The sequence below is a fragment of the Tachypleus tridentatus genome, chromosome 10 (genome assembly GCF_004210375.1).
Source record: "Tachypleus tridentatus isolate NWPU-2018 chromosome 10, ASM421037v1, whole genome shotgun sequence".
In the NCBI taxonomy this organism is placed as follows: domain Eukaryota; kingdom Metazoa; phylum Arthropoda; class Merostomata; order Xiphosura; family Limulidae; genus Tachypleus; species Tachypleus tridentatus.
Genome location: NC_134834.1, coordinates 43,916,320 through 43,931,526, shown reverse-complemented (window position 1 = coordinate 43,931,526; position 15,207 = coordinate 43,916,320). Strand labels below are relative to the sequence as shown.

The following is a 15,207-nucleotide window of genomic DNA, read 5'->3' as shown; positions in this document are numbered from 1 at the left end:
ATGCAATAAATCATTCATCTTTGGATATTGTTATTTTTCTTCCACAGTCGAGACAACTTTCATTTGAGGGCTATGGAGCTACTAATTTTAACCTATTCTCCTCTCCTTTTTCACACTGCATGGAGTGTTGGCACTGCTGGTTAATCAGCATTTGTCCACCCTGTCTTTGCCACTTTACACCCTTGAAGGCTGAAGCCATCTGTGTTTCCTTGGATCGTACCATCACTGTTTGTTCTCTCGACCTTTCTCCTGAGGAGACCTATGATTAGTCAGACCTTGATACTCTCATTGAACAGTTACCATCTCCCTTTTTAATCTTGGGGGACTTTAATGGACATAATCCCTTCTGAAATGGTACTGATATTGTTGGGGAGGGGTCATTCTGTAGAGCGTATGCTTTTGGTTCATAATCTTTCTCTCTTCAGTACTGGTTCTTATACTAATTTTTATATACCTAGTCAGTCCTTTACTGCTATTGACCTCTCTATCTGCTCCCCTTTACATTTCTTTTGGGGGATTGACATTTACATTATAACTTTGACATGAGGTTGCTTCTCCATTTGCAACTGTCTTTACTGCATGCGGCAAAACTTTGATCCTTACCAGTGGAGCAGTGATCGTTTTCCTATTATACTGAGAGAGACTGACTGTAGTTACTGCCACTCGACCTATGTGCTACAGTGAAAGCTGGACCAGACCAACAAGCTCTCTTTCACTGTTCTCTCAGAACTTAATCCTGCCAGTGTCTGTAAACCATCGATAGACAACTGTATGGAATCAGTAATTGACTGCATTGTTCAAGCAGCTTCTCAATCTGTTCCTAAAATCTCATTGTTGACACTCTTGGTGAATTTTTTTCTTGTGCATTTAACACTTCTGCCTCATCTCCTTTCTTAGCCATCAAGACAGAGCAACGACCTCTTTCCTATCAGGCTGATCTTCTCTATGAATATAATTGCTCCTTTACACTGGTGGAACTCAAGCTTGCTCTTCATTGGTCTAGCAGTACATCAGTCAGACCCGATGATATTTACTACCAGATTCTGCTCCATCTTTCTCTGGCTGTTCTTCCGATTGTTTTTAACTGGATCTGGCAAGATAATGTTTTTCCTGATGCTTGGCATAATGCTATTGTTTACTTTTTTTCTAAACCTGCAAAGAAACACAAAATGCCTTCAAACTACAGCCCAATTGCTTTGATGAGCTGTGTCTGTAAGATCTTACACTTAATGCTTGTCTTACTTGGTTCCTCAAATCAAACAATCTCTTCTTGCCCACCTAGTGTAGGTTCTGACAACAACACTCCACCATGAACCATATGATTTGGCTTGAAATGTCAATTAGGGATGCCTTTATCAAGCAACAGTGTCTTGTTCCTGTTTTTTTTACCTTGAGAAAGCTTATGATACTACATAAGAGTTGCAAGAACTCCACTCATACAGGTTCCATGGCCATTTTCCCATTTTCATTAAATATGTTTTAATGGACCTGTGATTCCAAGTCTGTTGGTTCAACATTTTCCTCTTCTTTTCCATAGGAACTTGGAGTCCCTCAGGGCTGTGTTTTAAGTATCACACTTTTCGTTATAAAGATTAATGCCATCAGTAGACAATTCCCCCCTTACAGTTGTAAGCAGACTTTATGTCAACGACTGCAACATCTGATGTTGATTATTGAGCATGAGGTTTATTGTGTGGCAGCTACAGACTGCCCTCAATTGTTTATTAAAGTGGACCACAGCAAACGGTTTTACCTTGTCTCACTCTAAAATCATTTGCATCCACTTCTGCTGCCAACAGGATATTCTCCCTGAGGCAAAGTTCTTGAGGCTTATCTTTGACCATAAGCTGACCTTTATTCCATACATCAAGCACCTATGTGTCAACTATACAAGGACACTGAACATCCTCTGTGTCCTCTTTTCCAGCTCTTGTGGAGCAGATTGATGTTTCATGCTAAAAATCTATCATTCCTTCATTTGCTTGAAACTGGACTTTGGGTTTCTGGTCTATTGCCTTGCCAGGACCTCAGCTTTGAAGGTGTTGGACTCTGTTTACCATCAAGGGCTTTGCCTCTGCACAGGGACTTTTTGTACTTCTCCAATCCAGAGTTTGTACACAGAGTCTCATGAACCTCCTCTACACCTCTGCCATTTGCAACTGTCTTTACTGTATGTGGCAAAACTTCTCGATCCTTACCACAGCATCCGACCTGGGGTTGTGTTTTCCTTCCTTAGTGAGGCATGCTTTTTCAGAATGGACAGTCTGCCATTGCCCCTTTTGGCCTTTGAATCAAAGTACAGTTGGCTGAATTTGGTCTATCTGTGGATGATGTTCCTATCTCCACTGGTCAGCCTGGCCCACCATGGCTTATTACCATCCTCAAATGGAACCTTTCTTTGAGCCATCTGAATGAGGAGGATACTCATAATTAGAAATACAGAAGTATCAGCTTCTATTTGCCAAACATCTTTCAAACCATTATTCCATTCCCATTTATATGTATAGTTTGAAATTAAATGACTCTGTGGGCTTTGCCATGGTTTGTTGTGGTTCAGTAGTTGTGTACAGGATCCTCTCCACATTTTCTGTGTTCACTGCTAAACTGTAAGCCATTTCTCTTGCCCTGAAACACATAGAAGCTATGCAGTACATGAACTGTACTATTTAAACTGACTCACTTAGTTCTGCTGACCCTGGAATTGTTTCACATTTGCTCTCACCCTGTTCTTGTCAATATTCAAAACTAACTGGCTTTTTTCTTATCCATTTCTGTTCAGTTCTTCTGGATACTGGACCACATTAGCTCTGGTGCTATCATGACCATGCCTATTTCATACAGTCCTGTGTTCAAGGCTCAGCTCTATGCCATTTGGCAGTTTTCTTGGAGTGAGCAACATGATAACAAGCATTTTCAGAAAAAAAACCTTCTATTGGACTTTGGCCATCTTGCTTCCATAAGGATCAGAAAAAGGAATATGTCATCATCATTTTCTTTTTTCTGGGACTGATGCACCAGTGTGTGGTCTGTGTGGTCCCCAAGTCACAACAGCCCACATTTTACTGTTGTGCCATTGTTACTACTTTATACATATTTAGACATATTTTTACCAATGTCATTGTTCATCTCAGTTGTGTTCTTAAATTTCTAAGGATTGTTGGCATTTTTAATTTTATTTAAATTTTTAATTCAAAAATTGTACTTTTTGTTTTAATGTGATTCCATTTTTACATATTTTAATAATTTTACTTTTATTTTTTACTGGATGTATGGTGCAGATAGCCTTGTTGCTTTGCACCAATAAATGACAAACTACCAACCAGTCTGTCTCTCTTATATCAAATCTGTCACTTTACCTTGTCCCTGGCTGCCCATTTCTGTCACCCATTGGAGGACATTGTTCATGCTGGTATTGGAAGTGGCTCACATTAACTTTCCCACTTGACCATTTACTTTTCTACAGTATTTAGTCTTCCAACTTCATTTTGCACACCATTATTTCTCTAGGAATGGGTAAGTACTCCTTTTCTTTGCTGGGGCCTTTTTTTGCATCTCAGGATCTTGCTTTATAGCAAGATTTACCAGACCAAATACACTTATTCTTAAATCTGCACTATAAGACCTATATGTCAAATATACCCAGCATTGAAATGGGGTGTACTGCAAGATACCCTCCTCCTGCCATGGACAGAATGATAAATTTCCAATGCCACCTATTGCTGGTCTAAAGATGAACACCAATTTACTGTCCATCTTCCTACTCTCTCCTGAATATCAGTTCCTGACAGATATGGTAATGGTTGTGTTGGATGTCGTAGGTCCTTGGTACAGAGGTTCCTCTTTTCTACCAGTTTCCATATCCAAGGAGGAAGGTAAAGGACCATCCTTCTGCCATGGACTGGATATCCCTATCATGATTCAACTGATGTCAGCAGAGGTAGATCTCCAATTTATAGTCCAACAAGCTCTAGCTACTCTACACCAGGAGTTCCTTGATTTCATTTATTTAACTTACTTTGGTCCCTCCTTTGATCCACCCTTATTCTGACATTGTCACTCATATGAAGAGTATACCTGGCTCAGATGTTATGTGATCTCTCATGGATATGTTGCTTCTGTTTATTTGGGCACTCTCTAAAGGGAGAGTGCCCAAATACTCTTCTCACAGGACCCTCTGCAAACTCAGTGTGAGATTCTTGCTGTGAGAGGAGGTAAAGTATTATATTTGAATGTTAAATGTTTTTACACTGAAAATGTATTTGTGATAGATATTTACTTCCATTCACATTTCCTGATCATAGAAGAGAAAATGTTAGTTACAGTAGTGTTGCATTCCTATTGGTTGAGGATTGCTGCTTGATCATTTGTATGATAGCATGCAGATGTCTCATGTAAAGTATCTATCAAAAATATATTTTCCATGTAAGAAAATATTAAATTTTGCTCTATCTCAACCTTAAAACAAATGGTGAAATTATCAGATTGATGTGAAAAGTGCTCTTTTAATTTTGATGTGATCCCAAACAGCAGTACCCTAAAATTGCATGTTCAGCTAAAAATCTAGATACTGCACTTGCATCTTAAGACTACGTGGAGAACTAACAAAAGGCAAATGCAACATAAACAAAGTCACCTAGAGAGTTAAGTTTTCCTAAAAGTAAATTTTAAGTTAATCAAAACTTGTGTTATACATATTTATTTATGGAGTTAAAACACAACAAAATTAAGGTTTAAGAAAGAGAATTTAAATTATAATGAATTCTTGTTTTGGTGTGTTCTATATTCATATAGAATTTTCTTTTGAATTAAAAATAAACATGTAATTGCCTGTAGGAATTGTTAAATTAGAATAATTTAAGATTTATCTAGAACTGCAGCTTCATCAGGTTTTCTTATTTTAAATGCAGAACTATGTTTCTTCCAAAAACTTTAATCTAAACTTTGTAAATATTTCTTGGAAAACTTGAGGCACATTTTGTATTGTATTCTTAATACAAATATTTATTTTATATACTATATGTTAACATTGCATTCAGTAAAAATCAAACTGAAATAAAGATCCAACTTATTATTCCTTGTTTTCAGCATACAGAATATATTTGACTTAATATATAAGGACATGAAATTACCATAAAACTTGGTTAGCAAATGATAAACTATGATGAGTACATTTTCATTGCTGGCTAGCTCAAGGAAAGTATTATGAAGAGATTAATGTATAGTCTTGCATTATCCATTTATTTTTAATTGAACAGATTTTGATATCCTCACCACCCTGTTACCTGTAATAATTACAAGTTAAATTAGTAATTATAATTGTAAAACTGGTTTGTAGCAGCATTTTCTTTTTCATTTAGGACTTAAAACAAGGAATTAATATTTTGACACTACTTATAATAATATTTTCTTTTAAAAATTACTTAATTGATCAGTAATAATTTATCAAATTACTTCTAGAAAAAATTTGAAGGTACTCGTGTGACTATTGAAACATTTCTCTTCTGGAAAGCTCAGTTTGACCTAGAAAGAGCTACATTGTCTAAGCAACAAAAAACAAAAGAAGATGCAATAAAAAAAATTACAGGTAATTTACAGTTTAAACATTAAAATAAAGTAGAAACAAGTTTATTGTTAAAGTATTAACCTAACAAGAAACATGGTAATTTATTGACATTCATAAGTTTTGTTAACAAGTCAAATTTATATTATATGAGATTTATTTTACTTTACCTTTGTGAGAAGAAAACGGCATATTAATGTGAGAAAAATTATATTAACCTGTATAAATGTACGATAGAAGATGCTACCATTAAAAATGTTAGTATTAATCCATCTACCATAAAAACTATATTTTTAACTTAAAAATAATTTATTTTAGGTTTAAAAAAGCACTCATGTTAATAATCTGGTTGTTTCTTTAAGGACCAAAGAATGAAAACAGTGAAAAAGCATACTTTTTAAAATGTATAGAAATGAGAGTTGTCTCTTAATATTTTAACCTTATCATTATAACCTAAAACTAAACCTGGGCAGATAATCAATATAATATATTGCCTATGAGCATTAATTATATCAATTAATATATAGTATAAACAATATTTATCTAAATTATGATTAAATTTGTTAATTACACAAAAATATTAATTGAAAGTAGTATTTACTATTATTTTAACTATTTCAGTATTCAAAATATTTTCTTTATAGTTTCAGATTATTACTTTTAATCAATTTGTTTTTCAGCTTAACCTTATGCACACAGAAGAGTCGGTAAACTGTCACAACATTTTTATAGTTACATTCAAAGTTTAGTTAAACTACTGTATTATACATATATATCAATAAGTTTGGCATTAAAACTATTTTATAATTCAGAGTTTTATATTTATATTTAACTTTTAATTCCTTAACTTCAAATGATATTTTAAATTCTCATTTGTACTTCGTAATGTCACATGACACTGATCAGAATTGCCATTTTAGTTTCTTTATATTTTTCTACGAGTTTGTTTAATCAACTAATGAAACTATGTAGTATAAATATTGACAAGTCAGAACATAAATTTAGAAACCCCATTCTTGCTATACTGAAATATTATTTTTTTAACTCTTGAATGACATGCCCTCCTGTTTTTTTATATTTTGGATACATCTATAATTATTTTTAGATATCGTGCAGAGGATGTTACCTCAGGATTCAAAGGTCTTGGGTTTGATTCCCACCAAAAATATTTGTCCCTTTGGTCATGGAAACATTATGTTCTTCAGTTATGGTAAACTACTGAAGCTGTTCTACCACTTTCCCTAATTTTTAGCTGCAAATTATGAGGAAAGCAAGTGGCTGGCAGCATCCACTAGCAACTCTTGGGTTACTTAAATGTTAAATAAGGTGTCAATTTAGTTTATTTTAATTTTATTATTTTTCTAATTTGTAATTGTAGTTTTTCAAGCTGTATAAAGTGTTGTATGGTGGAACCCCTCTAAAACAGCCTCCTTTGGGACTGAGACAAACTGGCCTGATTAGAGAGGTTCCACTGTACATAATTAGGGATTATGTAAACAAAAAAAGGGACTCTGATTGAATGACTACTTTCAAGGGGTGACTGAATTTGAGGGATGGCCACTTAGAGGGGTTCCACTGTATTATTATTTCTTATGTAGTAGTATTACTTTGTAACTTTCATAAATCTATTCTTTAATGTTAGGTAAGCTATAAATTTGTTTTTTTATATTGTATGTGTGTTACTGCCCTGGGTATGATGTTAAACTGCATCCAACCACAGGACAGTTATTTGTCAGGTTCACAGTGAGACAAGTACTCTCTAGTTGTTGTAGTCTCTGGGTTTCTCATGGGCAAGGCTCAGCTCCCATTTGCTTCCTTTGCCATAGTTACCGATGAAACCACTGGGGATTGATGGTGGAGCTTATGGTGCAACTGGGGCAGTAGCATGGTAAACTAGCTCAACATTGCAACCTGCAGCAAGAAATGGCAACATACTGCAGTATTTTGCCAAGTGTAGTATATGGTAATTCATGAATCAAGAAAAAACTATAACAGCATGAAAGGGGTTTATGATAGAAATGGGGACGACACCTTGCCAAGTAAGGAAAGTCATAAAGTCGTGTGATGTGTGACTTCTAATGGTCAGTATGCTGCTGTCTACACCCAGAAGAGAGCAGTTGAAGGAACAACAGGGTGTCATGACACTACACCATTATTGGAAAACTGTTTAGTGTCAAAGAAAGTGAAAAGATTAAAGATTAATATTCTACATCTTGTAAAACCTATTGGAACAGGATGTAGGAACCATTGTTTTGAGAAGTTATATGCATAAAAGATAACTTGGGTTGATTTTGGATGAAGAAACCTCAGTGTTTGCATGGATTTTGAGTTATATCTGATAGAATGATGCTTGTGAAAGTAAAGGCTAAACCTTTCAACCTTGTAGTAACCTAAGATTATGCACAGACAGTTGAAAATGAGGAAGAAAATGCTGATCATTTCTCTTAAGACCATAATAAAGCAAAAAAACTATGCAAACCTCAAGAAATGGTCATAGTAATGGAAGATCTAAAAGCAAAATTGGTTGTAAGCAAATGGATAATATTGTTTGAACACATGAACATGGAAGGACAAAATGAAGGATAACATAGAGTGATGGGTGTGTAAAAATGATCTAGTCATTACAAGCACATGGTTTGAGCACCACCTAAGAAGAAGGTTTACATGAGAAAGTCCTGGAGTTAATGTTAGAAACCAAATTGATTACATCACCATCAATAGGAGATTTAAGAATGCAGTATAACAATCAAAAAGTTACTTAGAGATGAGTGGGAGAAGCTATATCCCATGAATCATCAAGATCTAGGAAACTTAAGAAGAAAATCAACAAAGATCATTTATGTCTTTCTGATGGAAAAGATCTCATTAAAGAAAGGTGTACAGTTACAGTTAAAAGCTGTTTTCAAGAACTTAAAGATGAAGAAAATATGTCAAAATGGAATATTAAGAAAAAAATAGTTGGAAACAGCCAAGGAAGTCATTCTATTAAAAATATGGCAAAAAAACTAAAAATAAATGATGGAGAAAATCCTTGACCTTGTGGAAAATAGAAGGAAGATGAAACCCATAGTGTGAAAGAATATAAGAAACTTAGCAAAAAATGTAATCAATGCACAATGAAGAAAATTAAAAATGGCATAAAGAAAAATGTATAGAAATTGAAAAACAATTGCAGGTAAAGAAGGATGCACTACAAGTGGATTTCTAAAAGTTGAGAATAGTGATTTAGTTATGGTACAAGATAATAATTGAAAATATATACAATCTGTTTTTGAAATAAAGTAATCTGTTAAGATGAATGTGGATCAATTGAAAATTCTTAAGTCAGAAATGGGAACAGTTACCAACAGAAGAAAAACAACAAAGCTACAAAACTAGACTAAATTACAGTAGAACAAATAAAATGTTTAGAAGAATTTGGTATGGAAAAGTTAACAAGTACTTTTAGTGAGATTTATGAAACTGGAATACCCAAGGGTTTTATTAAATTGATTTTACTGCACACTCCTTAGGATCTGGAACCATTGAATCTGAACACCATCGAACTGTCTGCTTCATAGGCCATGTCACAAAGATCGTATTATAAAGGCATTGATGATAAGAATGAGAAGTGGAATAAGACTGTAGAGTACAAACTCAATATGGATTTATTAAAATTTATGAAACAAGAAATGCTATCTTTATGGTAAAAATACTTTCAGAAAGGAGAATAGAAATGAAAAAGAACTTTTTCTTCTGTTTTATTACTTATATCAAAGCTTTTGATAAAATCAAGCATATGAAGTCAATGAAGATTCTTGAAAAAACATATTAGTGGTAAAGACTGGAGAATTTTGAGTATTGGAACCAAACTGCAGAAATGAAGATAGAAAATAAATTAAATGATTTCATCTGACATTTAATTTGTATAGTGAGAAAATTCTAAAAAAGATTGAGGATTAATTGTTGGTGGATAGAATCTGAACACCTTGCATTATGTCGATGACACTTATAATAGTTGATTCAGAAGAAAAGCTGCAAAATATTTTTGATAAAGTTATTAATGAAAGTGAAAAGAATGGCTTAAGTAGTAACTGTAAGAAAACAGAAAGTGTGGTAATTACAAATAAGATAATTCCTGTATGCATTGTTATCAATGTTTTTAAGGAACAGATAAGGTATGACAATAAATTAAACTACCTGGGAAGCTGGTGAATGTGGCTGGGTGCCCTCCTCCTTCCACAGACTATCATACATTCCCAATGCCACCTGCTGATGGACTGGAGGTGCACCCCCACTTTGCTAGCCATGTTCCTGCCATTCCCTGGATGTCAGTTTCTGGTAGATATGGTGGTGGTTATGTTTGATTTACACACATGATAACTGTGACACATTCTCAAGTAGGCAAAGGGTATAACTGGCTTAGAAGTGGTGTGGTCTCCCTTATGGATGTTGACTTCTGTTTATTTTCACACCTATGGTCTTCATTTGGTTTTTTTTTAAAGTAGGTTGTCTTCTTACCCAACCCTCTGCTAACTCATTGTGGAGTCATAGGTATTTGTGAATAGTTATCAGAAATTAACATTTTCCTATACTGAAATTATATTTCCAACAGACACTTACCAGCACTTGCATTTCCCAACCAGCCTCCCCATTTCTGGGGGGAGGGTTGCTGCAGGATCATTTGCATTGATAGCATGCAAGGCCTCACATGTGGGTAGGTGTTGATTATCAAGACTTAGAAACAAGTTAAAATTTGCACATGTAGCAGGTAGTATAAATGAAGAAAAACTATTTGTAAGCAGAAGTAAGTATCTATCAGAAGTACATTTTCAGTGTAGGAAACTGTTAACATTCTATTGATTTTATAAGCATATATCATTTGTAAGTAAGCATAGAGATATGGGAATAACTTCTGTAATGGGTATAACAAATGTATTGGTGTCTTTTTAAAAAAATAAGGTGAGAAGTTCTTATTTTAAATGTGTACAGTTAATGAACATTCTGAAGCCCATGTAAAGAAAAAATAGATGAACTAAAAAAGACAATTCTGAGTAGAGAGCCATCACATGACACATGGAAGTGAAGAACTGAATTTTAAGTGATTTGTTTTTAAATTAAGAAATAAACTTTTTCCTGAACAGAGTAGATTATTTCAGTTTGTTCTTTGAAAATTTTGGCTGCCCACCAGTACAGTAATAAGTCTATGGATTTACAATGCTAAAATCGGTGGTTTGACTCCCCTCAGAGGGCTCAGCAGTTAGTTCAATGTGACTATGCTAAAAGAAAACACACACTCTTTGAAAATTTTATTTTTTTTTAATTTATCATTCCATTTCTAGTTAGAATCCTTGATTAAAAGTTTTGTTTGTTTTGAAAACTGTAGAGTTTATGACAGCCATCTTTATACTGTTTTGTTGGTTTTATGTGCCATTGAGATATACGTGCATGTATCTGTGGTGTGTGTGTTTGGGTGCCCATCATATCTAGAAATGTGAGCTTATCATATTTATTTAATACTTCTGTAGAGAATTGTATCAGTGGATACTGGCTATTCAGATGGCTCATGAATTGTAGAATCTAATCTGTAGTGTATACCCATAATACAAATGTACCATCAATATATCACAACCAAAATTTGGGTTTTAATAGTGTTTTAATGGTGTTATTTTTTAAAATCTTCATGTATAGATTATTTGTGTGACTTTTTTTGTTGTCGTAGATAGCATTTTTTTTTATGTTGGAAATTGTTTTAATACAGAAGATGAGTTCTCTTGTCATGAAAAGTGTCAGTTTACTGTGTGTTCATATTGATCAATGTTAAAAGTGCAAATAAAATTGATATTTTCTTTACAAAACTAATTTCTCTAAATATATACATGCTCAAATTGAATAAATATCAGTAGTCATTACTGAACCTAATAAATGAATCCAGAGAAATAACAGAAAATTTAAAATGTGTCATAGAACAATAGAAAGTAGAGTTACAGTATGATACAAGATCATTCAATTTCTACATGTTTGTCAAATACAGCTTGTAGCATACCTGCCTGAAAATTAAAAATAAATTTTTTGATGAGAACGATAAATATAAAGGTACTTTAAACTTAAATTTTAGGACTTAAAAGCCTTAAAAAATTTAATTAAACATAATAGCACTATTATTTCCTAACCTGATAAAGAAAATAATTTTGTAATTTTGTTTATATGTGAATATTTAGGAAAGCTTGAGGACATTTTAAATGATTCAGCCGCATTGATGAAATTACACTGTAACTCTACTGGTACAAGAGAGACTAGATTAAAAGCTGCCTTTTAGAAATGGGAAAAGGACAGTTTTATGACAAAAAAACTACTTAAACAGTAGACCATTATGCAGTCACCCATAAGTGTTTTTTTTTTGTTTGTTTGTTTTGGTATACTTAAAATTCGTAAATAAAGTTACTCGTTGCAACCTATAATTTCTAACATTGGAACTTATAACTATTCTTTAATTAGTTTTTGGTTGAACTTTTGATATATTTTACCACCAATGAATATACATTAAAAGGCAGCTATGAATTCTCAAGTGAAATACAACAAGTGAAGTTTGATAACTGTTTACTATGCCAGTTTTGAGTCTGTTTTATACAAATATACCATAAGACGAAAGTATGCAGTCAAGTGTTGAGTGGACTTCTAAGAGCTTTGATAAACTGAAGACTCCTAGGTTGGTATTTGTGAAATTGAGTTTTGCAATAAGGAAATCTGCTTGACAACAAGCTTCATAACCTAGAACCCACTAGATGAGTGTGGCATAGTTTTTCACTCAATTGTTTTTTAAGATGTTATCAAGGGTTAATAATGAACAGTCTTTTTATAAAAGAGAGCTTGAACTTACATGAATTGAAACCTGAAACTAGTCAAGTCAGCTCTCAGCTCCATTTATAAGTAATTTGTAGTTATTCATAATATTATTACTTAATTATAAATATCATATTATGCCCATTTTTAATTGTCAAACAACAACATTTAGTATTATTACTCAATAATATCTCTGTAAATTCGTTTACCTTTCTAGGTCGAGAACTATTTGAAAAAGATTGTTCTCTTATACTCTCAGATTTAGAGTTCTGTCAAGATGGTATGTATATTTCTTTTATTTACCACTTAGAAAAAAAAGTTTTTTTGAGCACAATTCATAATATCTCACCATAGTTTAGCATAAGAATGTAGAGGCGTAATTATTATATACAACCTTTGTGTTCACATGTTAAGCCATTACAAACAGTAAAAGTAATGTATTAAAAGAAAAAAAAATACTTAGTAAATTTATAAAACCCAGTAATACACAGCAGAAGCAACATGCATAAATATTTAGATTTATCTAAACATTCCAAAGAAAACTTTGATCTGTTTTGACAGTTTTTCAGTTGCAAGGGACAGATTAAAATTTTCTCAGCATCTTGTATGTTGAGGTTAATCCTTGCAGTATAGGCTTGGTTCCTGGAACTGACTTCATAACCATTTTGTGCATGTAATAGTTTTTGTGGTATTACTTTTAAATTAGTAAGTGTATCTTCACAAACTTTGGCATATCATCAGTAAACATTACAAGGCTTTCATATGCAAAATATCATATTTTTTTTATTAAGTTTTAATGTTTGTTAAGCAGTGTTTTTCTTGTGCCTTTTTTATTTTCACATGTTGCCAATCCAACATGCAAAGTAATTTTCGTTTTAAGATAAAAAAAAAATTATGCATCAGAAACTTTTCAAATGGCATATGCAAAATCCTTGTAATGTCCAGATACCTTTATAAAACATTTCTTATGAAAAACACTATATTTTGTTACTTTCACAAACAAATCTCTGTTTGACTGATCTTATAAGCACCATATAAAATTATGAAATGAATATAAAATAGGCCCTTTTATGTTCTAGAATGACTGCAGATTATAAAACAAAAATATAAATGTTTACACTAAATAAATTAAATATCATAACATTATACATTTATTATATTGAGCTTTCAGCTATGCCTGGCTAACAATACCGAAATTATAATGATGAGGAGCACATGCACTCATGTTACTGTATCCAATAATATAGAACTGACATTTAGGTTTTAGGGAACTAATATTTGGTAAAATTACATTCACATTTGAATTATTATACATTTTATACATGTATAGATTATTAGTATTTAGAAACAAGTTATTAAGTGTATTTTTCTTTAATTATAGAATAGTAAAAAAAGAAATAAAGCAAAGAATTATCTCTTCTAGTTATGACCTTTGTACTCAGTTGCTGCTTCTTATAACTTGAGAAACCTTAAGAAATTTCACTAGTGGGGAATGTGAAACAAAATAATCTGTTTTAGGTTTTATATGTACATTTTTATAACCAAAACAATCATAAATTACTTCACTGGTGCCACAGAGTTCCATTATAAATTATCAATTTTAATAACTAAGCTTACTTTGTATCTTAAAGAAAAGTATAAAATCTCAAACAGGGTAAAGACTCAACTTATCAGCGTGTAGGTTTGTTTCAAAAGAAAGAGAGGACACCATTATATATGAAAATGGATGATAAAATCACTAAGGGGACAATATAAGCTTATGATACATGTCACATATAGAAGTAAGTGTATAAAAGGATCTGTTTCCAAAAAATGGTAAGAGGTAAGCAGGGGGTTTGCCATGTTTGATTCAGTACATAACAGATATCTCAGCAAAATAAAACGATATCAGGTTCTTATTTTATATTCTTGCTTTATAATATTAATAACTTGTTTCTAGTTCATACAAAACTATGGACTTCATATTTTGACATCAAAGATATCTGATTTGAACTAGTGCTGCATTTCATAACATGCAACACTAAAATATATATTTTAAGTATGTTTGTTTAATATTTACTTTCAAATTAAGAAATTAAATAATGTATAATGTGAAAATTGTAATTATAATCCATAGTTTTATACCAAACTTCAGGAGATCAATTCATAAAACTGTAGTCCAATAAAATTTTAATTGCAAATCAACAAATGTGATGACATGGTCTTTAACCCATGATCTATCATCATAGGCATAAAAACAACCCCAGAAGGGTTAAGGTTCACTAATAGCAGCTTACTGTAAAACAATTTTTTTCATTTCTTCATTATTGAGCTTGTGTGCCCTGTTTTGTGATATTTCTGTTTATTCTTTTCTATTATGCAGATAGAAAAATTTGGATTATGCTGTAAATTTTGATTGATCCAAATTAATTTTGTGGTTGGTTGTTTGAACATGTAATGATAAACCCAGTTTTTATCATCTTTCTAAAAACAGTAGTTTTCATGTTCCTCTAATTTACTTGAAAGAGCTTGTTTTCTTTCACCAACATAAATATGTACAAGAACAAAAAACTGAGTAAGTACCCTATTTGTCATGGGCTTCTGGTTTATATTTCCCTTACAAGCCTGTTTAATTTTGTTCCATTTAGAACAGCACCTGTTTTGCTTAATATTATTAGGTTGTAGGAGTATCATTAGATTAAAGTATATATATATATATATATATATATATATATATCTTAATTTATCTGCAGTTATTTTATAAACTACCCTATTGAAGCATAATTATATAAATATAACAGTGGTAATTGGTTCATTTATTTGTATTAATAATTATTTTTGTACAT

General features: G+C 32.4%; 1 protein-coding gene across 1 annotated transcript in view; it reads left to right on the top strand.

Annotated features, from left to right (window-relative positions):
- Positions 1–15,207, top strand: part of LOC143229161 (RWD domain-containing protein 1) — a 55,070-nt gene that overhangs the window by 39,709 nt on the left and 154 nt on the right. Inside the window, exons 5-6 of the mRNA XM_076461079.1 lie at positions 5,458–5,584; positions 12,600–12,662. Coding sequence (XP_076317194.1) covers positions 5,458–5,584; positions 12,600–12,662 — 190 coding nt within the window. The remainder of the gene's footprint in view (positions 1–5,457; positions 5,585–12,599; positions 12,663–15,207) is intronic.